The sequence below is a fragment of the Sorex fumeus genome, unplaced genomic scaffold (assembly GCF_029834395.1).
Source record: "Sorex fumeus unplaced genomic scaffold, SorFum_2.1 ptg000008l, whole genome shotgun sequence".
NCBI classification, from domain to species: Eukaryota; Metazoa; Chordata; class Mammalia; order Eulipotyphla; family Soricidae; genus Sorex; species Sorex fumeus.
The window spans coordinates 328,175-352,556 of NW_026606065.1; the positions used below are offsets into that span (position 1 = coordinate 328,175).

The 24,382-nt window shown below is 46.4% G+C and overlaps 1 protein-coding gene across 1 annotated transcript in view; it reads right to left on the bottom strand.

Moving 5' to 3' along the window:
* Positions 1-4,969: 4,969 nt before the first annotated feature.
* NT5E (5'-nucleotidase ecto) overlaps positions 4,970-24,382 on the bottom strand; it is a 71,461-nt gene continuing 52,048 nt past the window's right edge. The window contains exons 4-9 of the mRNA XM_056109932.1: positions 14,603-14,800; positions 13,554-13,708; positions 10,695-10,800; positions 9,772-9,921; positions 7,549-7,749; positions 4,970-5,814 (exon numbers count right to left, since the gene is read on the bottom strand). Coding sequence (XP_055965907.1) covers positions 5,651-5,814; positions 7,549-7,749; positions 9,772-9,921; positions 10,695-10,800; positions 13,554-13,708; positions 14,603-14,800 — 974 coding nt within the window. The 3' untranslated portion in view covers positions 4,970-5,650. The remainder of the gene's footprint in view (positions 5,815-7,548; positions 7,750-9,771; positions 9,922-10,694; positions 10,801-13,553; positions 13,709-14,602; positions 14,801-24,382) is intronic.

The window sequence follows — 24,382 nt, forward strand, 5'->3', positions numbered from 1 at the left end:
GTGTCTTAACCCCATGTCTCTTGAGCACAGATGTCTGATTTTTAAAATTGAGGTTTTCTGTCTTTTTTTTTTCTGATTTCTAAAACCACTATTTTAGACATGTTTTACAAAACTGTGTATGATAGGGTTTCTTTCCTTTTTTGGCTTTTTGGGTCACATCTAGCGATGCTCAGGGGTTACTCCTGGCTCTGCACTCAGGAATTACTCCTGGCAGTGCTTGGGGGACCATATGGGACGCTGGGGATTGAACCCAGGTCAGCTGCGTGCAAGGCCTTATCCGCTGTACTATGGCTCCTGCCCCATGATACGGTTTCAAGCATACAATGTTCCCACCTTCCAATTCCATCACCCTATGACATCATCCCTCCACCAATGAACCCAAATTCCCTCTCACCCCCCGAAACCCGATTCCTTGACATTTTTAATTATTGTAATTTGAGCCCCAATGCCTTTGTTTGCTTGTTTTGTTTGGGGGCCACGCCTGGCATTGCTCAGGGATTACTCCTGACTATGCCCAGGGATGGTGGTGCTCAGGGGACCATATAGGAAGCCAGGGATTAAACCTGGGTCATTCATGTGCAAGGCAAATGTACTATCACTGGCCTGAGCCCCATGCTTTCAGTAGTATGGGGTCTGGGGGTTTATCTATCTATCTATCTATCTATCTATCTATCTATCTATCTATCTACCTACCTACCTACCTACCTACCTACCTACCTACTTCATCTTTACACCACAGCAAAGCCCGAGGTCTCTGTCCCTTGCCTGTTATTTCCAGACCTCCTCTTTTCCACAGAACTGAAAAAGCCAGCAACTGCACCAGCAGAGAATGAGGGCTGCTTTTCTCTGCACCTTCACCAGCATGGGAGTTAACTGAATGCTTTTCATTGATCTCTTCATTGAGTTTCATAGGGCCTCACGACTATTATCTAGAGAGTTGAGGCCCCTAATTTGTGATAAAAATTTAAAGCACCTTTTGTTGTTTTGGGGTCACACAGTGATGCACATGCACAGGGGTAACTTCAGTCTTTACTCTCAGGGATTATGGACTCTGGTGACCATATGGGATGCCGGAGATTGAACTGGGGTTGGCTGCGTGCAAGGCAAGCACCCTACCCATTGCACTGTCTCTTAGACCTCCAAAACTCCTTTTGGGGCTGGAGTGATAGCACAGTGGGTAAGGTGTTTGCCTTGCACGCTTCCGACACAAGTTCGAACCCCAACATTCCATATGGTCCCCTGAGCACCACCAGGAGTAATTCCTGAGTGCAAAGCCAGGAGTAACCCCTTGAACACTGCTGAGCAAAGCAAAAAAAAAAAAAAAAAACCAAACCAAAATCAAAACTCCTCCTTTTGATTATTAAAAATGTTATTGTGGAAGTGAAAGTGACCGGGAGAGGCAAGGGGTTCCGGGTAATGTAGTGAAGATAGCTGGTCATTTTAAATCTCACCAACATGGCTGGCAGCTAGATAGTGAAAATGGCTAAGGGGCTGGGATGGTAACAATTAGAAGGGGACCACAAGTCAGATAACTTTCTCTTGGGCCCCTCACCTGTGCCAGGCTAACAGTAAGAGAGCAATGTTCACCCTAATGGCCTGAGAACAAAGGAAGGTCAAAGGGACAAAGAGCTGCAGGACTAGAGGCCTTGAGAAGCAAAGCCCAGAGTCCCAGCAACCTTTGAGCTGGAAAACACCAAAGAATACAGGGCAACAGGGATAGGATGAGTGACATTGCACTCTGAAAAGGTACACGAGGGACAGGAGGAGCGACTTCATCACTGGAAATAGGAAAATCATTTGGGGAGAGGCGAGTGGTGTGCACAGGAAGCAAAGAACCTGGATAGCTTAATGGCCTTAATAGCTTCCTACTTTAAACTGTACAGTACAGACACTTTAATATTCAGTAAGTTTATGAGCCTAAATTTACTTCTAAGAATGCTAGCTAGAAGTTGAAGAGATAGTACAGTGGGTAAGGCACATTCCTCTCACACAATGGACCTGCGTTAGATCAGTTAAATCCCTGGCACTCTGTAGGATCCCCAAGCCCAGGAGTAATTCCTGAACACCAGTAGGTGTGGCCTCAAACCAGAAACAAAAGGAAAATGACAACTTACTCTTGCAAACTCCTGAAGGCTACTTTGTTTCCAAATGGATTTAATGTGTTTGATTGAACAAGGGTTATCAGCCAGCCTACTCTCATTATCATGCCTGAGGAAGGTTTTTTTTTTTTTTTGGCTTTTTGGGTTACACCCAGCGATGCTCAGGGGTTACTCCTGGTGATTCTCGGGGACCATATGGGATGCTGGGAACCGAACCCGGGTTCACCCCGTGCAAGGCAAATGCCCTACCTGCTGTGCTATCGCTCCAGCTCTGCCTGAGGAATATTCTTACATGAACACCTAATCAGATAAAATCATTGTCTAATAGGACAATTTTTAATTTTATTTTTTGTTTTTTGCTTTTTGGGTCCCACCCAGTGATGCTTAGGGATTTCTCCTGGTTCTGCACTCAGGAATTACTCCTGGCGGTATTGGGAGACCATATGGGATGCTGGAAATCGAACCCAGGTCGGCCACATGCAAGGCAAATGCCCTACTCGCTGTTCCATTGCTCCAGCCCCTAACAGGGAAATTTTTAGTTTTAAGAATCCACTGTAGCTCTTTACATTAAATATAAGATAAAATTTATTAGTCTTGTTAAAGTATCCTATGTTCACTTTTCTCTCCTACCTAAACATTGCTTACATTTTTCTTGTCTTTTTGGGGTGAGAGGTGAGTAGGGAGGTTTATAAGATGGCAAGAGACTTGTGAGCAAGGGAAACAATATTAGAGCTAAACTATTGTTTTTTAATTTATTTTTTATTTTTAGTGAAACACCATGAGGTACAGTTGTAGATTTACAATTTTTTGTGCTTGGGTTTCGATTATACAATGATCAAATACCCATCCCTCCACCAATGCCCATTTTCCACCACCATGGATAATATCCCTCCCACCCCCATCCCTCCCATCTCACCCTGCCTCTGTGGCAGGGCAATCCCTTGTGTTCTCTCTCTCCTTTTGAGTGTTGTGGTCTGCAAAAGAGGCTTTGAGTGGCAAACATGCTCAGTCCATAGTCTACTTTCAACATGCATCTCCCCTCCTGGGAGGATCCTCCAAACACCCTTTATTTGGTGCTCCCTTCTCTAACTGAGCTGCCCTTTCCCCTAGAATGCCTGGTTGGCCTCTAAGCTATGGAGTAATCCTCCTGGTGTTGACTCAGCTATTCTTGGGTATTAATCTCATATTTTGTTTCTTTATATTCCCCAGATGAATGCAATCTTTCTATGTCTATCCCTCTCTTTGACTCATTTCGCTTAACTTGATACTTTCCATGTTGTACCACTTGTATATAAATTTCATGACTTCATCTTTTCTAACATAGAGCTAAACTATTATAGTATCTTCCTTCAGTTGTCTTGGATTATGGGTATTTGTGTAAGAAGAAATAACCATCAAAAATCAAGGTGCATTTCTTCAATTTTATTAGAATCTACAGTTGCAAGTGGTGTGAAGTCACTTTTTAACACTATTGCACAGTCAGTGGACACATATTTAGAATATTTTACAAAGTTTTTGCTATAATCAGAGTTGTCCTATTTTATATGAATATACCCAAAAGACAACTTTCTCTATTTTTCCTCTTAGAATATTAGTGATATTCCTTTTATTTAGTTATTCTGGAGATGCAGAGAACCAAGGGCCTTATTTCACTGTGAACTTTGAAATGGCTATGAAATTGCAAAGTGTCTTTTGCAGCCAGCACACTTAATATTTGTTACCACGCTAGATATTTGTAAACAAACATACTCTTCTCCAGAACTCTAGCTTCTGGGGCTGGAGCTCTACAATGCAGTGGTTAAGGTGCTCGCCTTCTATTCTGCTGATCTGGTTTGATCCATGACACCCATGACACATCCCCTGAGCTCCAGGAAGAAACTGTGAGCATTGCTGGGTGTTGCCCCCAAACCAAACCAGACAAAACTCTAGTTTCTGTTAGCTCAGCATTTTTTTTGAAAGGGTAAAAGCTCTTATTTCTTGCTGAATTATTTATGTGGTACTGAGCAGGCTCCCAAGCTTCCATTACCACCTGAAGTATTTGTTCTTTAGGCATAAATCATTCCATCAGTCTGAATATTTTCAGCACCACCTAGGGAGTGGCGTATCTGGATTTGAGAATGACTCTGAGTTATTGTTCATATCTGGAGGTAGAACTGACTTCAGGCATCTTATATATAATATGATTTAACATCAATCCTGGGTCCCCCTCTGGATTTTCCATAACCAGAAGGTGGAGACGTTACTGGCGCCCGCTCGAGCAAATCGATGACTAACGGGAAGTTAAGTGATTAAGTGATTAAGAAGGTGGAACAAGGAGTGTGGGCTGAATACAGCCCTGGGATCTGGCTAGGAAGGAACGTGAAAGTTTGGAATGACAGAGATTCTCTTCTCATGGTACCTTCATATTAGAAAGAAGGAAAGCACAAAGAGGCAGAGTTGACGAAATCTATGAAGAGTTAATGTAACAGGGCCAGAACAGTAGGTGCTTGCCGTTATGCAGCTGATCCAGGTTTGATCCCCAGCACCACAATATGGTCCCCCAAGTTCCACGAGGAGTGATTCCTGAGGTGGAGCGAGGGGAAGCCCTGAGCACTGCTGGGTGTGGCCCCAAACAAAAAAAGAAAAGAAAAGAAAATTCCACGCATCAGGCACTACATAGGTACACGCGTTGCAAATACCAACTTAACATAGTTCTTTCTTTCACAGAAAATCAATCAGTCTGAGATTTCCTGTTCTTCCTTTACCTTCCTTATTCTTTGACCAACTTTTGGCCTTTATTTGCTGCTCTGTTTCCTTATTTCTCCGAGGCACTGGGGTGGTGCAACAGAGAATGCCACCCTAGGTTTGTCTCAGACTCACTCAATGGAAAAAAAAAAAAAAGGAAAGATGGAGACCAGAAGCAGAGCAGAGTTACCACCCATGAGCTTGGGCCACTGATAATTATGAAGAGAGGAGGCCATAAGGTACCAATCTGCAGCAAGTAGATATTGTTAAAAGAGTGCAGAACTCAAGGTCAGAATAATGATGCATCATTTGTCACTTTTAGCTATCTGGCTTTGAACCAGTCAACTCTCTCTGAACTTGAGTTCTCTAGTTTTTGAAATGAGAAAGTAACATCTGTCCTGCCCATCAAAGCAAGGAGCACCAAATAGGAAGATGTGCTTAAAACTCCCCTGTAAATGATAAGGTTCTACTTAAACATTAAGTAGCTGATAAATTAGAAGGACTATAAAGGAGGAAAATGATTTGGGTGGTTTAAAATAGTTTACAACATTTATTTAAAAATTTCACAAGTAAGCTAAAGGTTGTTGACCTTCCTCTCAGAGGGTCGCATTTTCATTTCATTTCCTTTCTTTCCCAGCAAATCACTGATTTGCTGATCCTGAGAGGAGATGTCAATGTTGTCATTTACAACCATTTAGGTCAGCTTCTAGGAGCCTGTGAGAATGGTCTGTACCATCACAAAGCCAGTTCCTGAAAGGAGGGCTCAAATATCACTTGAGGAAAAATTCAGTTCCACATGTTGATGTTAAAGTAGAAGTTTCTTTTGACTATTGGTACAAAATAAAGACAACTGCCCAAAATGAAAGAAATACTAGAGAAAAGCTTCCATGGCAATGACTTCCTGCAGAAAATTTGATCCGACCTTCAACTGCTGGATAAACTACTTGCATTTTTGAGATGTATTCAGAAACCACACTGATATCTTGGTCACCTAGGGGAAAACGAAAGTTATTTTAACTAGAGGGGGAAAAAAATCACTTAACATTAAGAATGGTAGCAAATGGGGTGGTAGGCAATGCAGTTCTTTAAAATTCTTTGTAATTATATGGGAAAAGAACCCCTATTTTAGCTGAAATAACAGCAGAGAAGACACAATGGTGACCATAAGTATAGAAAACTGAATTTTTCTCGCTCCTCATGAGAAAAGTGCTCATTTATGCCCGATACTGGATATGTGGGGAGAACAGAGTTGTCTGCTCTGGGATGATCCAAAAGTGAAGTCATCATAACTTTGAGTCACTCTAGACAATCATATTAGGAAACTAGATCAAAAGCAATTAGTTGAGACATAAAAGTGAGTTTCTTTTGCTGTCTGGTCAAGAACTATTATTACAGTAAAATTGATAGTGAGACAATAAAGATATTCAGTTCCAAAAAAGAGGGAGGTGATGAAGAACTCTCAATTGTTTAAGACTACACGAAGCCCCTAAAAGGACGTGTGTTTGTGTGTGTGTATGTACACACATATAATAATGTAAGGACTCTTTGTTCTGTCTGCAGTGGTTCTCACAAGCTACTGAGAGTAATCATTATAATCACTGGAAGACTCTTACCCAGTTTAACTAGAGTTTCTAGAAGTTGGGGCCAAGGCACTGACAATTGAAAACACCCACTGAATGCATCTAATGTCTAGTGGGGGCTAAGACCCAGGGCTGAGGCATCCTCAGTCTTCTGTATTCCAACACTCAGCAGTCTGGGCTTGAGTATTACATAGTCATTAATCAATTTGTCACCCATGGGGTTCACAAGAACCTCCTCCTTCATTGCTGGGGGCTATCCCCAGTGTTACCAGGAAGGGGGCAGAGTTCATGTGGTCCCGGGGCTCATTCTCAGGATCTCACACATGCACAGCCTGTGCTCTATCACACAAGCCACACCTTAAGTCCCAGAGAATGGCCTTTTAAACCTGACCTTCCATCCACTATCATGTAATGAACAGAAGGAGCATGGTGTGCCTAAGCTACGGGGAATAGCTAGACCTTCTCGAAACAAGGAGCTAAAATAGCAGGATACCCAGGCCAAGGAGGATCCTGTCCAGGCTCCTTGCTGGGGATACAGAGAAGTGCTGCATGCCCTGTAAGCATGCTGGTTTCCAGGAAGAGGAAGGTAAACAATGTATTCTGTGATTGAGCTTTGTGTGTTCTCAATGGGTTTTTAATGTGAAGCTGATAATCATCCTCTCTGCTGCCAAAATACCGACCAAGGTCAAGTATGAGTCTGCCTATCATTTGCTTTACCAGCTCACTCTGCTTAAGAAAGAAGGTCATAACTTATGTTGCTCTATTTGACCTAGTCACTCTAAAAGCTTCAAGGAAGTTGAACTAATTTAATATGGTTTTGTGTCAGTCCAACCTGAAGTTCCAGAGGTGTGATGTTTTTCAGCAGGTGCATAACATTCCACTATTTAAAGAGCTGAACAGGTATGCGTGCTTAAAAGACTTCAAGGTGCTTTTGATTATGAATGCTTTCTCCGTGGGTTTGGAAGGATAGGTGTGTGCTGGGTAGGGACAGGGCATATAGTCACTTGCTGTCTACAATTTCCCAACAAATAGAATGGGAGTTAATATGGGGCAGGTTTATGACATGCACGTACCTTCCCTTTTGACCAAACATGTTGATCCCATGTGCCTTTGGGACAGGAAGAGGCAAAGGCTCATGTGCTTACCGGAGTCATGTTTGAGTGCGTCATCTCTTAGCATCTGGAATCCATCTCCACCATTGGCAAGAAAGTCTGGGAGTACGACTTTATAGATGCCATCCTCTTTGAGAGGCTCATATCTGGGCACGCGACATTGCGTACAAAGAACATCTAAACTGACCACCCTGTCTCCAGGACTGCGGGAGAGATCATATACCACATGAATTCCTAGAAAAGAAATGAATATATTTTCACCAGATTCAGATGGAAAAGATCCAATTCCTAAGAAAGGAATTTGGGGCAACGTCTGGAGTTGGGGCACTGGATGTGGTTTTCACTTGGGTGGTGCTCTCATGAGCAGGCTTGGAGATCTAGGCCCCGGGTACCGCACACTTAGGTTTCTCTGCCGGTTCTTTCATGCGTGAGGCTTGTCCGAACGTGTGGAGAGTGGTCTTAAGCATGGCTGTGGCTGGAATCGGAGGTCTTCAGCTGCCGGGGCTCTGCTTGGGGTGAGGAGGGAAACTCAACCCACCCTCCTCCAAGGGGCCCCAGTGAGGACAGCCAGGCACGGAAGCAGGACTCTTGGAGGAGGGTGGGTTGAACTCCTATGGGGATGGGCTGACATTACTTGGGGAAACTATATAACTTTTCCTCTTCTCCCCCCTTGTTTTTTTGCTGGGGGTTGAACTGAGTGTCTCCCAGGTACCAGACATGTGCTCCACCAGGGAGCCTGTTGTTTCAAGTCCTGTGACCCCACACCATTTTAAAAGTAGTTAATCAAATTTATTTTGAATTCTCCCAAGTGGTGCTCAGAATGCCTGGGGCCCCACTGGTGATTCTCAGGTAACTGGGTCACTGGTTCTTCGCAGTTGCCCAAGGATGCAGTGCTGCTGGGGCTTTGTGCAGCTCAGGGATGCTGGGGCCACCCTAGTGGTGGTGCGGGGCCTTAGGGCTGCCCCAGTGATGGTGGGGGAACCAAGTGGTGCCAGAAATTGAACCTGGGTTGGACACAGGCTGGGCATGTGCCCTTATCACATTTCCTGGCTCCCAAATTTGTTGTTGTTTGTTTGGTGCCCCTACTTGGCAGTGCTCAGGGCTTATAGCTGGCTTTGCACTTAGGGATCACTCCTAGCACCTCGCTTGTGGGGCTAGGAACTATATGTGGTGCCAGTGTAAGACAAGCACCCTACCCACTGTGCTATTACTCGGCCTCCAGAAGCCCATCTCTTAAGTGTCTTAAAATAAATTGGTCTAACAACTTGGTTTGATAACTTAAAGATGAGTGAAAAATTGGTTTAATGAGGAGATAAGCTAATGCTTTGTTACAGTTTTGAAGACTACCAACTGGTAATAATGATTTGGGTAACTTTGACAAAACATACAGTTACCCGCACCATATCAAAACATCAAAATCTTGCTGTGTTGTCAGAGCTCCCAGAAAGATTACAGAATGTCTGGCTTATCCCAGAGACAACAAGCGGTGGTTCCCTCTAGCAGCACCAGCCTACCAACCCCAGCCAGAAGTGTTATGCAGAGGAAGACTTGGCAAACAACCAGCCAATCAAAGGCTTGATCTAAAGTCCAAAAGTAAGGCGAAAACACATGTCCAAAGAAAATAAAATTATTGCGTTGAGGATTAACTCAAAGGACTATAGTGTTGCCTGCTGACAAGAGTGTTTCCAAGGTCTTGGTCATTTGGGAAGTATTTATTTTGATATTTATTTTCACTCGTTTCAGTGCAATTCATGAGTCTGGAACTGCAGGGGCTCCCACTGTGATCAGTGAGGCCCAAGCCCTGCCCCAGGTCACAGGGCAGATTGAGATGTGCAGTGGATCCCCACAGCAACTTGCCTCTCCCAAAACCACACTTGTTAGGGCAGTGTGGACACAGCTTTTCCCTGCATGGTTTGAGGGAATCAGGACTAGAACAGTCTTTTATGGAATATGGATATTTCATATGGAATATCTATAAGAATATGGAATGTTCAAGCAATTTACATGTGAACTAGATGTCCAGGTAACTGATCTGTTTAGTGTAGAGGGTCAGTTCCTGCTGAAGGTCAGGCAAACAATGCTCATTCGAGTCCTTGGAGTGCAGACCATGACCAAGTCCCCATGGCATGGCTGCGCATGACCACTGAGAGTCCATACAGTGGTGCTGGGAGGGGCAGAGAGAACACAGAGGCGGGGCCCTGCAGGGTGGGAGTGGTCCTAGGCAGGAAGGAGCCTCCCCCGACTTTGGTGACTTACCGCCCACCTGCAGGAACTCTCCGCTGGACTGGCCGTAGCGGTACACGCTGTGTTCGAAGGCCTTCTTCAGGGTGGAGCCTTTTAGTTGGATCAGGTCATAGGTGCCTCCAAAGGGCAACACTGCAGCCAGGTTCTCCCAGGTGATTGTGCCTGAGGTGGTCAGAGATGGGGCAAGAAGGAAAACAGCTTGAGGACCAGCTCTCCCCAGCTTCCCAGGGAAGCTGGGGAGGGCAGGGAGGCCCCAGAACGGGAGCAGGCTCCCAGGGCAGGAAGGGCCCTTGTTGTGCAGTTCCTGACTCTTGGTGAGGGAAGGGATAATTCAGAAGGCCTCTGGCTCCGCCCTCCCCACTGGGCATGATGCAGCCTGGCTGGAAGTTGTGACTCCCAGGTCCCTTGACTGCCTGTCTTGGGGCTGAGCATCCACAGAGCCCACAAGTCCTCAGGGCCTGCCTGTTGCTGTTGTCTGAGCTGAGTCGGGGTTCACAGAAACTCCTTGGTTCTGACATAGATCTGGGGGAACCACACAAGCATCTCAGTATCCTCAGTATCTGTCAAGTTGGATTCATTTACTCTAGGATATAACCTTGCGTCCCTGGAAGACACTACAAGAGCACTTGGTCTCTCTCTCCAGAGACCAAGAGGGAGGTCCATGTCCTGCCCACACCAGCCCCCACCAGAATTCAGCCCTGTGACTTACAAGTCTGGATCAAGCTGGGCTGGCACTAGCCTGAGCTGTGGCCTCTGAGTGCTAGTGCCCAGGGAGCACACATGTGGAAATGAGTCTTGGGGCTGGGCACTGACTTGTGTATCTGCTACGTGTAAGGACTGCCATGATGTGTGGCTGGCACAGAGGTGAGCTGACGCCATGTGTGGGCACATCCAGGAAAGAACACACAGTACTCAGGCCCCAGGTGAAGACATACCATTGTTCCGCTCATCAATGGGCGACCGAATGGCGCCTCCATTTAAAATGCACATGGACACGTGGTTCCAGGAGACTTCATCCGGGTGTCTAAGGTTGTTGTTAATCTGCAACGGTAGCATGGACTTCTATCAGGGATTCTAGGAACTTGGGTAGTTATCAGGAGGAAAGGAAGCTGCTCTAGGAATCTCGAGATGCCTCAGGGCTACAGCTGACCCCAGAGCAACGCTGGTGAGAATTTATAGGTGGATGTTTCCAACCTCTCCCACCTCCTCAACCTGAAGACAAGAGGATGGAGACCTTTATGATGTTCCATTTAGGAGTTTCCTGAGAACATTTTCCTTTCTCACAGTATACTCTCTCTCTCCTCTCTCTCTCTCTCTCTATATATATATATATATGTATATATATATTTATATGAAATACACAGTATATAACACAGTATATAATACATTCAAGGTATGGAATATGTGTTTATGTTCACAGACTTCTAGGCAATAGCATGTTTTAGTACTGAATTTGCAGGGTACCACATTATATAAAGATCTTTTTTAAATGAATCATCATGAGGTACAGTTACAGACTTAAAAGCTTTTGTGCTGACATTTCAGTCATACAATGATCGAGTACCCATCCCTCCACCAGTGCCCATTCTCCACCTCCAGTGTTCCCACTATCCCTCCCACCACCCCCACCCCATCTCCCCCCCACCCCACCCCACCCCACCTCTGTGGCAGGGCATTCCCTTTTTCTCTTTCCTTATGGATGTTGTGGTTTGCAATAGTCAGAAAGAGAGGGACAGACATAGAAAGATTGCACTCATTTGTGGAATATAAAGTAACAGAATGGGAGACTAACACCCAAGAATAGTAGCGATGAGTACCAGGAGGATTGCTCCACGGCTTGGAAGCTGGCCTCATATGTGGGGGGAAAAGGCAGCTCAGATAGAGAAGGGACCAACCAGTATGGGGTGCTTGGAGGGGCCCGCTCAGGATGGGAGATGTGTGCTTTTCTTTCTTAAAAAAAAAATGGCTTCCCATTCCCTACAGTAATGCTCAGAGGGACTGGGACAAGACAGCCCAGTGCTCCGGGCCACCAGGCATTGGCAGTGGCCAGGGGAGATCGTGTGGTACTGGGGAATGATTTCTGATCCTTGTGCATGCCAGTGCTGCATCCCTGAGCCTTGAGTGGTCTCCCCGGTACTGGGAAGGGAATTGTTGGCTGGGGTGGGTGTCATGTTCCAATGTTAGCACTATTCAAGAGTCAGCTGTGATCAGAACCACATTCATGCTCTGAGTAGCAAATATAGAATATTGTGACTAGTCTTATGCCAGACTCTTAGAAGCCTGGGGTGATAGTACAGTGGGGAGGGTTTTGCCTTGCATGCAACCCGCCCTAGTTCTATCCCCAGCATCCCATATGGTCCCTGAAGCACTTCCAGGAGTAATTCCTTAATTCCTGAGTGCAGAGCCAGGAGTAACCCTTGAGCATCACTGGGTGTCACCCAAAAAGGCAAAAAAAAAAAAGTAGAAACCAGTAGCTCTGAGGCCCCTCTCCTCAGACCTGTCACTCCCAGGCAGGAGCCTTACCTGAATAGGCTGTGGGGGGGCCAGTGGGAGGCCTCCCTGCAGACGGCTGCTCCTTCTCAGCCTCTCCAGCTCAGTCTAGCTTTCTCCCAAAGTGATCCCTAAAAGTCTTTCAACTCTTGACCTCAGGAAAGTACCCCGACCTCTACAATTAGGCCCCCAAGAAACTCCCAAGTCAGCAGTTCTGAAGGTACAGATATATTACCTAAGTGAAGGAGAATCAGGTTCTTTTGAACATTTGAAAAATACATGTGTGGTTACAAAAAATCTTCTCAGATGGAAAACAAAACAGTGCCAAAACAAAACTTTTCTTAAACTTGTTCGTATCTTTTCATTCACAAAGACATGAATAGTACGAACATCTGGGGTGTTCCCTTCCAGCCCTTTCTTGAATCGTGTACACGGCTTCTCTCTAACACTTCTGTCTCCTGAACACTGATGTTGGGCACCCAGAATCTATCTCAGCATGCAACATAGGAGCCTGTGTGTGGGTGCTGAGCCCCGGGGGCGGGAGTCTGAACAGGCTCCAGTGGTGCCCTGGGGTGGTCATGCCAGAGCTCTGGGACACAGGTGGACAGACAGTGGGTCTTCCCATGAGTGGCCTTGCTCAGCGGCAGACTTACTGTCATCATTACAGTGAATGGTCTCACTCTCTGCTTGTGAGGGAATCAGTGGCCACGCCAGACCCAGACTCTCTCAAGCCAAGTAGACAGGTCAGTGAAAAAGCAGGGGGGTCAGGATAGACCACATAGACACACTTTGTCTGCTATGGCTACAGATAGCAGAATCTGTATATTCAAGAGTCATCTCACTCCTAATTCAGAGCACCAAAATGAGTCCCTTAAAATAGAATTGTAGCACTGAAGCACTGTCCTCTCTTTGTTCAATGATTTGCTTGAGTGGGAACCAGTAACGTCTCCGTTGTGAGACTTGTTACTGTTTTTGGCATATTGAATATGTCACTGGTAGCTTGCCAGGCTTTGCTGTGCGGGCGAGATACTCTCAGTAGCTTGCCAGGCTCTCCAAGAGGGGTGGAGGAACCGAACCCAGGTCAGCTGCATGCAAGGCAAATGCCCTACCCGCTACGCTATTGCTCCAGCCCCCTTTAAAATAAGACTTTTTAAAAGTCAGTGGGTCAAGGTGGGTACCTTCCCAAGGACTGCTGGATACATCCTGGCCAACCTTTTGTCTGGGCATTAATTTCCTTCACATCTCCTCCTACCTGTATCCTTCCTCCTTCCAGTCTCCATCGCCTCTCTCCAGGTACCACTCACCATAGCATCACAAATAAGGTTGCCCATGTTACATTCTTTAAAGCGGCAGGATTCAGTGGAGCCATCCAGGTAGACAATTGTTTTTCCCAATTCCTGGGTGGAATAATTATCTAATTTGATCCTCCATTTGTTAATGTCTGCTTTTATTGTTGGATCTAGAAGAAAGAAAGGAGGTGGGAGAAAGCAGCCTGCAGTTAAAGGTCTCAAATTAAAAAAAAAAGGAAAGAAATATAACAAACACATCACACCACACACACACACACACACACACACACACACACACACACACACACACAAAGAAGCTCTCAGTTCCAGCCTACATTTTGGAAAAGGAAGGAATCAAATATCAGGTAGTTTAGTGTTGAATAGTATAGAGGTTGTGACCCCTCACTGTCCTCCATCCCTCTCTGTTCTGATGATGGTAAACAGGAAACGGCATGTGAGGAAAACTTAGGTAGGTGGTGGGGTTGTAAATGATTGGCATAAATGTGCTTTGACAGTGTAAGTTAGATGATAACGGAAAGGCTGCAAATCATGGGAAATTGTCTTTGAGCCACCCAACTGGAACCTTTTTGCCTCAGCAATTCATGCCTCTCTGGCCATGAGCTTTGAGTTGCTTTTCCACAGCAGAGAACTGCGTAGAAAGGCACAAATGGGGGTTTGAGAGATAGTATATTAGGTGTGGCACTTACTTTGTACATAGCCAAGCCAGATTTCATCCCTGGCACCACAAGATGGTCCCTGAGCCCCACTATGAGTGATTCCTGAGCAAAGAGCCAGGAATAAGTCGTGAGTACCGCTGGGTGTGACCCCCAAACAAGCAGAGTGTCTAATATGTGTCTGATACTGAACCCATTTGGCAAAAGAAATAAGGAATTTTTGACCCATGGGTGTGTTTCAAGGTTCATTGTCCATAAAGAGGGTGAAACTTAGGAGAGAAGGTAAATTTATTGGTACCTTGTCCTAAAACAGGAACCCAATCCCAAAACAGTCCAGCCACTCCCCTGTTGACATGATATAATATTCAACACTCAGCGAGTTTCATATACCTTCGGGAATGCTGCTGTTGAGAAGAATGGGGTTTCCATGTGTTGTGATGACATCTCCCTTCTCATCAAACTCCACCTTCAGGTAGCCTAGGTATTTGCCAAACGCGTAGGCCTGGACCACAGGCACCTTCCGCCCATCATCGGAGGTGACGATGAACGGGTAGTTCCCAGCAGGCACCTCCTTGGAAGGTGGAGTACCTGCAAGAAAGAACACATGGATCAAGTCAGCCCTTGTACCTAGCTGGCTTCAGGCCAGATGACACCGAGCATCTAACTGACGCCAGCTGCCAATGCACACAGCAGATCTCTCGGAGACTCAGACGCCACCCAGACATCTGCCCCTGTTTCCGGATTCCCTTCTGTTCCATGAGTCCTTCCATTCTCAACTCTTCAGGCTTGACAAAGCCCTTCCCAAGTCTGAGGCTCTCTGCCTGGTGCTTTGGGGTCACCGAGAGACGACACTCCCACCCACACCCTCATCTGGCTCCATTCTCCCCAGTCAGGTTGTCCCTCAGTCTCCTTACCTGTAAAGTGTGGAACACTAGGACTAAATGAAAGATCGAAACTCCCTCCCAGTTGTCAGGCATGCACTCAGGGAAAGACATCTCTCAGGCCGAAGAGAGAGCACAGTGGGAATGGTGCTTGCCTGCATGCAGTCAACCCAGGTTTGGTTCCCAGCACTGCCAGGAAGTGACCTCCTAGCACAGAGCGGGGTGTAGCTCCAGACATGGTCAAGTGTGGCCCCCAAACAAACAAAAAGTCAATTTCTTTCCCTAATGAGGTGATAGCATTATAGAGAAGAGAGGATACTCAGACCAGATATTCAAGTGTTCATGGAAGGAAGATGGGAAATGACAAAGGGTTTGTTACAGAACTCTGCCCATCAGCAAAGCCCCTTCACTCTATGAACTGCCCCCTGTGCAGATGTCCAACTCAGCTGACCCCACCTGGGGCTGAGCTCTACTACCACCAGACTCAAAGTCCCCTGGGCAGAGCGTGAGAGCCTCTCATCAGCCTCCTTCCAGGGCACATGAAGTCTAGGAGCTGGACACACCTCACTCTTGGGTTCCCCGCATTTTCTCGCTCCATTCGACAGGACCCAGTAGCCAAAGCGTAGCTGTTTTGAATCAGAGACTGGAGAACATGCACTCTTTTTTTTTTTTTAAGCATTCCTATTTTATTGACCAGTGATTTTGATTTCAATAGGAAGAGTGAGTGGTCATGAGGGGGTGGTGGAGTGAAGGCTAGAAGTGTTTGAGCAGTTTTTCCATATAGCTCTCAAACATTCATGTTTTTGATTTATTTTGTAGCAGTATGTAAAAACTAATATATCTTGCCGTTATTATTATTTTTTTAATTAGTGAAACACCATGAGGTACAGTTGTAGACTTACAAGTTTTTGTGCTTGGGTTTCAGTTATATAATGATCAAGTACCCATCCCACCACCAGTGCCCATTCTCCACTCCCACCAATCCCAGTATCCCTCCCACCCCCCATCCCCCACCCCACCCGGCCTCTGTGGCAGGGCACTCCCTTTTGTTCTCTCTCTCCTTTTGGGTGCTGTGGTTTGCAAAAGAGGCATTGAGTGGCAATCATGTTTGGTCTATAGTCTACTTTCAGCATGCATCTCCCATCCTGGGCGGATCTTCCCAACACCCTTTATTTGGTGCTCCCTTCTCTATCTGGGCTGCCTTTACCCCTAGAGTATGTAGCTGGCCTCGAAGCCAAGAACATGCACTCTTCACCCACTTCTGTTTTAATTTGGGGGTGGGGAGGGCTCCAAAACAGTGCTCCAAGTACCTGGAGGTCATCCTGGCCATTTTAAAAAATTGAATCACCTTGAGATACACAGTTGCAAAGTTGTTCATGATTGGGTTTCAGTCATACAATGTTCCATCACCCATTCCTTCACCAGTGTCCATTTCCCACCAATGTCCCCCGTTTCCCTCCTGGCCCCCCTCAGCCTACCTCTGTGGCAGGCACTTTTCTTCTCTCTCTCTCTCTCTCTCTCTCTCTCTCTCTCTCTCTCTCTCTCTCTCTCTCTCTCTCCTTTTGGGCATTATGGTTTGCAATACACTGTCTTCCCGTTGTTCATCGATTTTTTGCTCGAGCAGGCCCAGTAACGTCTCCATTGTGAGACTTCTTGTTACTGTGTTTGGCATTTCGAATACGTCACGGGGAGCTTGCCAGGCTTTGCCATGTGGGCGAGATACTCTCGGTAGCTTGCCGGGCTCTCCGAGAGGGGCAGAGGAATCGAACCCGGCTTGGCCGGGCTGGCTGCACGCAAGGCAAATGCCTTACTGCTGTGCTATCGCTCCAGCCCCCATGGTTTGCAATACAGGTCCTGGAATATTAGGTGTTTGTGCCTTTACCTACTTTCAGCACCAGTTCTTATTTAGAGCGACCATTTCCAACTACCATTGTCATAGTGGTCGCTTTTCTATTCTATTCTAGCTGTCCTCCATCCTGGCCATTCTTGACCAACCAGGAGAGGCGGAATGTGGAGGCCTGAGGATGCAGCGCTGTTTGTGCTCTACAGTGCTCAGGACCACAGGCCACTCTCTGGGCTACACCTGGTGTTCCCAGGGGTCCACGCCATTTTTATCACCTGTGTCCCTTCACCAAAGGCCAGGCCTTCCTCGAGGGACTCTCGGGGCCCAGCAACCCCAGCACATACTGGCCATGCAGCAGAGCAGGTAGGAGAGTTGGTGAGCTGCCAGGCATGGAGCACTGTCCATTTCACCCTTCCAACTGTCTATGGGAAGGACGTTGCAAAACTGTGATTCTGACTCCAAACAGACAAGGAAAGGGAGTTGGAGAGAGATTACAGTGGGCACGGCACTCGTCTTGCATTTGGCAGACCCACGTTTGATCCCAGACACCCCATATGATCCCCCGAGTAATGTTGGGAGTGATCCCTTAGCACAGAGCCAGGAATAAGTCCTGAGCATCATTGGGTGTGGATCCCAAACGAACAAACAGCTGAAACCAAACGGCAGAAGGCAGGTGCAAACAGTTTAAAGACTGTCCTAGACAACGGCCTGAAGCCACATGGTGGGCCATGAGGCGAAGCGGATGGGAAAGCAGGTCGCACTGTGCCGAGTCTTTAGCTTCCTCGCCATCCCCCAAAGCCAGGCAGGTGCCATTCTGCAACGGCAGGCCGCCAGGGCCCACTCACAACTCAAATGCAAGGTCGGGGGTGTGCTTTGGTCCCCAAGAATTTCATGGGCTACAGTAGAGACAGGGGCCAGGAAGATTGCTCTGTGGATGGAAGCCTGCCTCATGAGCTGGGGGAGAAGGCAGCTGGAGTAGAGAAGGGATCACTAAGGCGATGATGGTCGGAGCGGTCTCTCAGGATTGGAAATGCGAATGGAAAGTAGACAAAGGACCCAATATGATGGCCTCTCGGTGTCTGTATTGGAAACCATAATGCCCAAGAGTAGAGAGAAAGAAGGAGATTATCTGCCACAGAGGCAGGGGGTGTGGGGTAGGGCGGGGGTGGCGGGAAGGATACTGGGGACACTGGTGGTGGAAAATGGACACTGGTGGAGGGATGGGTGTTCGATCCCTGTATGACTGAAACTCAGTCATGAAAGCTTTGTAGCTGTATCCCACAGTGATTCAATAATTAAGAAAAAAAGAATTTCCTGGGTTTTCTCTTTTGCATCAGACCAACGGGGGTAAATTCTATAAATGTCCCCACTCCTCTGTACAGGCTTGTGCCGAAAGCAGGCTTCTTCCAGGTCTGTAATCACAGAGCAAAGATGCTGCAAATTCAAACTCAGGCATTTCACAAGCTGGAAAGAGCTGAACCCAGCTTGACTTTTGCTCCCTCTGGGGGGGGCAAATAAATAAATAAATAAATAAATCCTTTATCCTTATTTTAGCTTAAAAGTCGCTGACTCGAGATCCGTTGTGGGCTGCGTGTGATGGGCAACGTTGGCCGATGCATCCCAGAGTGGCAGGGAGGCTCACCTGCTTGCTCTCCTCCTCCTCTTCTGTGCTAGTACTCATGGGCTCGGGCTGGGGCAACGCGCACCCACCTTCTCAAGCTGGGCGGGGCTGGGGAAGGGGTTTCGAGTCCAGAGAGGTCAGCAAAGGTGCAGTTTGCAACAGTTCCACCAGGTGGCGCGAAACCCCCCCTCCTGAAGAAAAGACTAAGATTTAGGAACTGAAAGTTTCCTGGGAACCTCCAAAAGAGCACGTCTTTCCCTGCTTCTTTTTTTTTTCTTTAAAACTGTTGCTGAATAGACATTTCCTCCAAAAGCACAGAGAGCTTCATGAAAATATCCGGGATAGGCGGCCTGGTGGGTGCAAGGAGGGGGCAGGGCAAGACAGTGGGTGGGATGTAAATGGTCTACGGCCAGGAAACAATTAAAAAGTAAAAATACCGAAGGTGGAGAGGTAGTACAGCGGGTAAGGTGTTTGGTTCCATCCCGGGAACCACAAACTGGTGCCTGTGTGCATCTCTTCCTGCCCCCCGCCCACCCTCCGCCCCACAAACAAACAAACAACTACCCACTCACCCCCAACCAAGAAAAAACACTGTCCACTGTCACTGTCCTCCCGTTGTTCATTGATTTTCTCCAGCGGCCACCAGTAATGTCTCCATTGTGAGACTTGTTGTTACTGTTTTTGGCATATCGAATATGCCATGGGTGCTTTGCCAGGCTCTGCCGAGCGGACAGATGCTCCGTAGCTTGCCTGGTTCTCTGAGAGGGTCGGAGGAATCAAACTAGGCTCGGCCGCATGCAAGGCAAACGCCCTACCCGCTTATGCTATCGCTCTGGCCCAAGAAAAAACAAGAACAACAAAATTTTTAAAAATGCTGTATGATTTATGATCTAGCAATTCTACTTCTGGGTAGTTATATAAAGAACAAGAACACACTAATCTGAAAAATTATGAGCCTGACTTTCAGCTTTCATTCGTTTTGCTGCCTTTCACAGACATATCCAAACTAAAACAATATATATGTATTTCGTATATATATATACATATATATATATATATGTAGCACTGTAGCACTGTCCTCCCGTTATTCATCAATTTGCTCGAGCGGGTCCAGTAACACGGCTCTGTGAAGGCAAATGCCTACCCACTGTACTACTGCTCCAGCCTCCAAAGAAATCACTCCTTTTTTTTTTTTTTTTTAGCTACACCTGGCGGTGCTCAGGGCCTTCCTCTGCACTCAAGGATCATTCCTGGTTGACTTGGAGGACCATATGGGGTGCCTGGGATTGAACCTGGTTGGCCATGTGCAAAGCAAACATCCAACCTACTGTACTATCTCTCTGACCCCTAAATAGAATATAAAGGCTGATAGTTCAGTAAAATGCCTCTTTCGATGAGCACACATTCTGTTGCTTGTTATGGGATATTCTCCAGTTCAGAAAGGCCTTGAGGGGAACCAGAAAGATAAAAAGTGGGGAAGTCACATACCTTACATGCAGCTGATGCTGGTTCAATCCCTGGCACCTCATATGGTACTCCTGAGTGTTACCAGGAGTGATCCCTGAGCACAGAGCCAGGAGTGAGCCCTGAGAATGATTGGGTGTGGACCCCAAACTAAACCAAAACCAAGCCAAGATCCAGAAAGATCTTTAGTTAGAACAAAAGACATGTCATCTCTGTTGTGAACAGTCTTAATCATGAAAAAGAAGGACAACTTCTGTGTGGCTGAAAAATTGGGATGGGCATCTTTGGCTGCTCTCTGCTTCCTCTGCAGCTGAATCTTGTCTGCTTCCCTTTAACTCAGCAATTCCAGAAAACCTCTGGCAGAGAAAGCAGCCTGGGACTACAGTTTTCCACATCATTCAAAGCTATCCAGCCAAAGATGCTCCTGCCCAAAATAGATGCTTCCTATACAAAGCCACACATCTGTCTTTGGAAACCTGGCTTGCCATCTTGGCAGGAGGGAAATTATCCACTAGTGATGATTCCAGAAATCGAGCAAATAAATCATTGAGGAACTAAACCTGAGAAACCACAGAGCTGTGGGCTAAGTTGGCAAGCTGGTGAGCAGAGGCATGTCCAGCACCGGGCAGGGGACCACCGAGAGCAGCATTTCAGGACTTCGAGTAGCTCAGGTCTGGGCCTGGCTGATTATCCTTCAGGGCATAGAGGGGCCCACAGGACTCATCAGGTGGTAACTTTCAACATGGCTCTCAGCTGGTTGAATGATTTATAGGTGGAAGGCAGTTCACTCTAGCAGTGTAAGGCACATGGACACTAGTTTTAGGGTTTACAAGGACCCTTCATACACTGCTGGTGGGAATTCTGGCTGGCTCAACCTCATGGGAAAACAATATGGACAATTCTCAAAACACTAGGGATTGAGCTTCCATGTGACCCAGCAATTCCACTTCTCAGTAGCTACCCGCACAGACCTAGAAACACTATTTTGAAAAGACATTTGCGCTCCTATGTTCGGTGGGTGCAGAGTCTCCTGCCTCCGTGCCTGGCCGTCCTCACCAGGGCCCCTTGGAGGAGGGTGGGTTGAGTTTCCCTCCCCACCCCGAGCAGAGCCCCGGCAGCTGAAGACCTCCGGTTCCAGCCACAGCCATGCTTAAGACCACTCTCCCCATGTTTGGATGAGCCTCAACGCATGAAGGAACCAGCAGAGGAACCCAGGTGTGCGGGACCCGGGGTGTAGATCTCCGAGTCTGCTCTAATTGGGACTGGGGCCTCCTCCACCCAGATCCCCCCCCTCATCTTCCAGTATGTAGGCATTACACCCACCAACTGCCCCTGGCGCCATGTAATCCCATCAACGGCCAAGACCCAGAGACTATAAAACCCTGCTCTCGGAAGTGCACGGCCACATTCACGGCCACACGACATCTTATTATTTAGTTCTTAGTCTGGAGAACCTGGTAGGCTACCAAAAGTATCCTGCCTGCACAGCAGAGGCTAGCAAACTCCCTGTGGTGTATTCAATATGCCAAAAACCAGTAACAATGATGGGTCTCATTCTCCTGACTCCTTAATATGGCACTTTTTAAAATCTCAGGGCTAGGATGAAGGAGACGTTACTGGGGCCTGCTCGAGGCAATCGATGAACAGGATGACAGTGATACAGCGATACAGTTTGGTGCAATACTATTCACAGCAGCCAAAAGCTGGAAACAGCCAAGTCTCTAAAAGCAAGTGACTAGATAAAGAAATGGTGGTATATGGTGTTGAAACCTAATCATGAACAACTTGGTCACTATATCTCATGGTAGGGCTGGAGCAATAGCACAGTGGGTAGGACATTTGCCTTGCACACAGGCAACATGGCCGACTCGAGTTCGATTCCTCTGTCCCTCTTGGAGAGTTCGGCAAGCTACCGAGAGTATCTCGCCCACATGGCAAAGCCTGGCAAGCTCTCTGTGACGTATTCGATGTGCCAAACACAGTAACAAGGTTCACAATGTTACTGGGCCTGCTCGAGCAAATCGAAGAACAACGGGAGGATAGTGATAGTGATAGATCTCATGGTAATTTTTTTTCTCTCGTGGCAATTTCATTTTAAAAAATACAAAACTTTTATAAAAGAATAAGGGCTGGAGCGATAGCACAACGGGTAGGGCGTTCGCCTTACAAGCGGCCAACATGGCCGACCCAAGTTTGATTCCTCCGCCCCTCTCGGAGAGCCCGGCAAGCTACCGAGAGTATTCGATATGCCAGACACAGTAACAACAAAGTCTCCAATGGAGACGTTACTGGGCCTGCTCGAGCAAATCGACGATCAACAGGAGGGCCTTTACCTTTACCTTTTACCTAGGGAAACTCAAAAAGAAAAAAAAAAAGAAACTGGTATTTATACACAACAGAATATTACTCAGATTTAAGAAAAGATACATACAGTTTGCTGCTCTGTGGATCTATCTGGAGAGTATCATGCTGAGTGAGGTCAGCCAGAGGAGAGGGTCTAATGTGGAAAAATCTCTCATATGTAGGATAGAAAGAGACATAGTAAGAGCATAACAAATGGCCAAAGGCAACAGAGTCTGCGAACTGGTCTACAGAACTGAGCTTACCAAGACCAGGGATGGGGGAGTGAACGAGAGGAGACCCCGAGACAGAAGTGGAGAGAAGCGGATGCCCTGGTAGAGGATGTGGTGTGGGAACACTGCATGCATGAAGCCCGATCATAAGCAGCACTGTAAATCACAAAGCCTCAGACAAGCCCGATCATAAGCAGTACTGTAAATCATGAAGAAATAAATAATGAAAAATGGATTCAGGAATCTTAGAGGCAGAAGTGGGAATCTTGAGGCGGAAACTCTCAGTGACCTTCCCTAGGAGCTGGGCAAAGATTAGCTAGCTCTAAAGCATAAAGGGACCATCAGGTGGCTTCGGTGGGAATGCAACAGAGTCACAGAAACATTTAGTGTACATATCTATGGAATTTAAAACAAATTGTATGAATCACTGATTGTACCAACTATGCATCTGTTAGCAATCCTGTTAGCAATCATCTTAGTGTTAGATGAAAAATTTTTCCCTAGAAATTGTCTCTGTATCTAGGCTCTAAAAGTTCGGTGAACTGTGTCCAACGTGCAACCTATTTGTGTGGCAATAGCCAGGTCAAGACCACATGTGCGATAAAACTGGGTTGTCTCCCTCACACTTCTCGAGTGCCGCCTGTGTCTTGGTGAGATTCCTGTAACAGAGCAAGCAACAGTAGAGAAAAGAACTTTCAAACTCTATAAAATGATGAGATCAAAAGAATTGATAGCATAGTTCACATTATCACTTCTATTGGCTTGAATCTCTCTTAAATTAATCGGAAAGGTTGACTCTTGCCAGACATTGTTTTTCTCTGTCCACTTGGCTATCCTCAGCAAGACGCTTTTAAAGTTGATTGAGGTTCTGTGATTTACAGTACTGTTAATGATGGTATTGTAATAATATAATCATAATAATCATAACATAATCATAATAATGTAATACATTATAATACAATCCCACAATTACAAGATCCCACTCCTCACCATGTACCCACTTCCCTCCCAAGAACCCATTTTCCTTCCTTTTAATGCCACCCCCCAACTCAGTTGTACGGATCAACTGTCCCATTGTGTTGTCCTTGTTCCTTTGTTGCTACCTCACTGTGGATCTTAAGTCTCACTTATGAGAGAGATCATTCTGTGTCCATCCCTTTCCTTCTGGGTGACTTCAATTAGTATGAGACTCTGCAGTTCAACCCATGACAAGCCACAGTCTTGGCCATGTTTATCTGTACCTGGATTAGTTGCCACAGCTGCCTAAATGGCCTCTATCTCCTCTTGTCCTCTTTCTAATCCAGTCTCCTTATAGCTCTCCCTAGAACAGAAATGTGATCATGTGCCAGTTTAAACAAGTTCCTATTGGATTTAGGAAGAGAAAGAACATTTTGGTTTTGTTTTGGGGACACACCTGGGTATTCAGCGTTCAATGCTTAGGGAAGACTTCCAACGAAACAAAACAGCAAAGGTTCAGACCATCTGCATGTTTGGCCCTGCAGTAATTTTAACTTGTTCTTTAAAAAATGTTAAACAATCTGTTTAATTTATTTTAAACTTTTCTTTTGTTTTTGTTTAAGCTGGGGATTACTCCTGGCTCTGCACTCAGAAATTACTCCTGATGGTGCTTAGGATCGAATCTGGGTCTGCTGTGTGCAAGGCAAGTGCAGTTGTGCCCATTGTACTATCTCTCCAAGCCCAAGTTGCATCTTTTTTGCTTTAGTATATTCATTGATAGTATGGAAAAAATAATGCCTTCCTTATGGGATTACTGGAAGGATTAAAGAA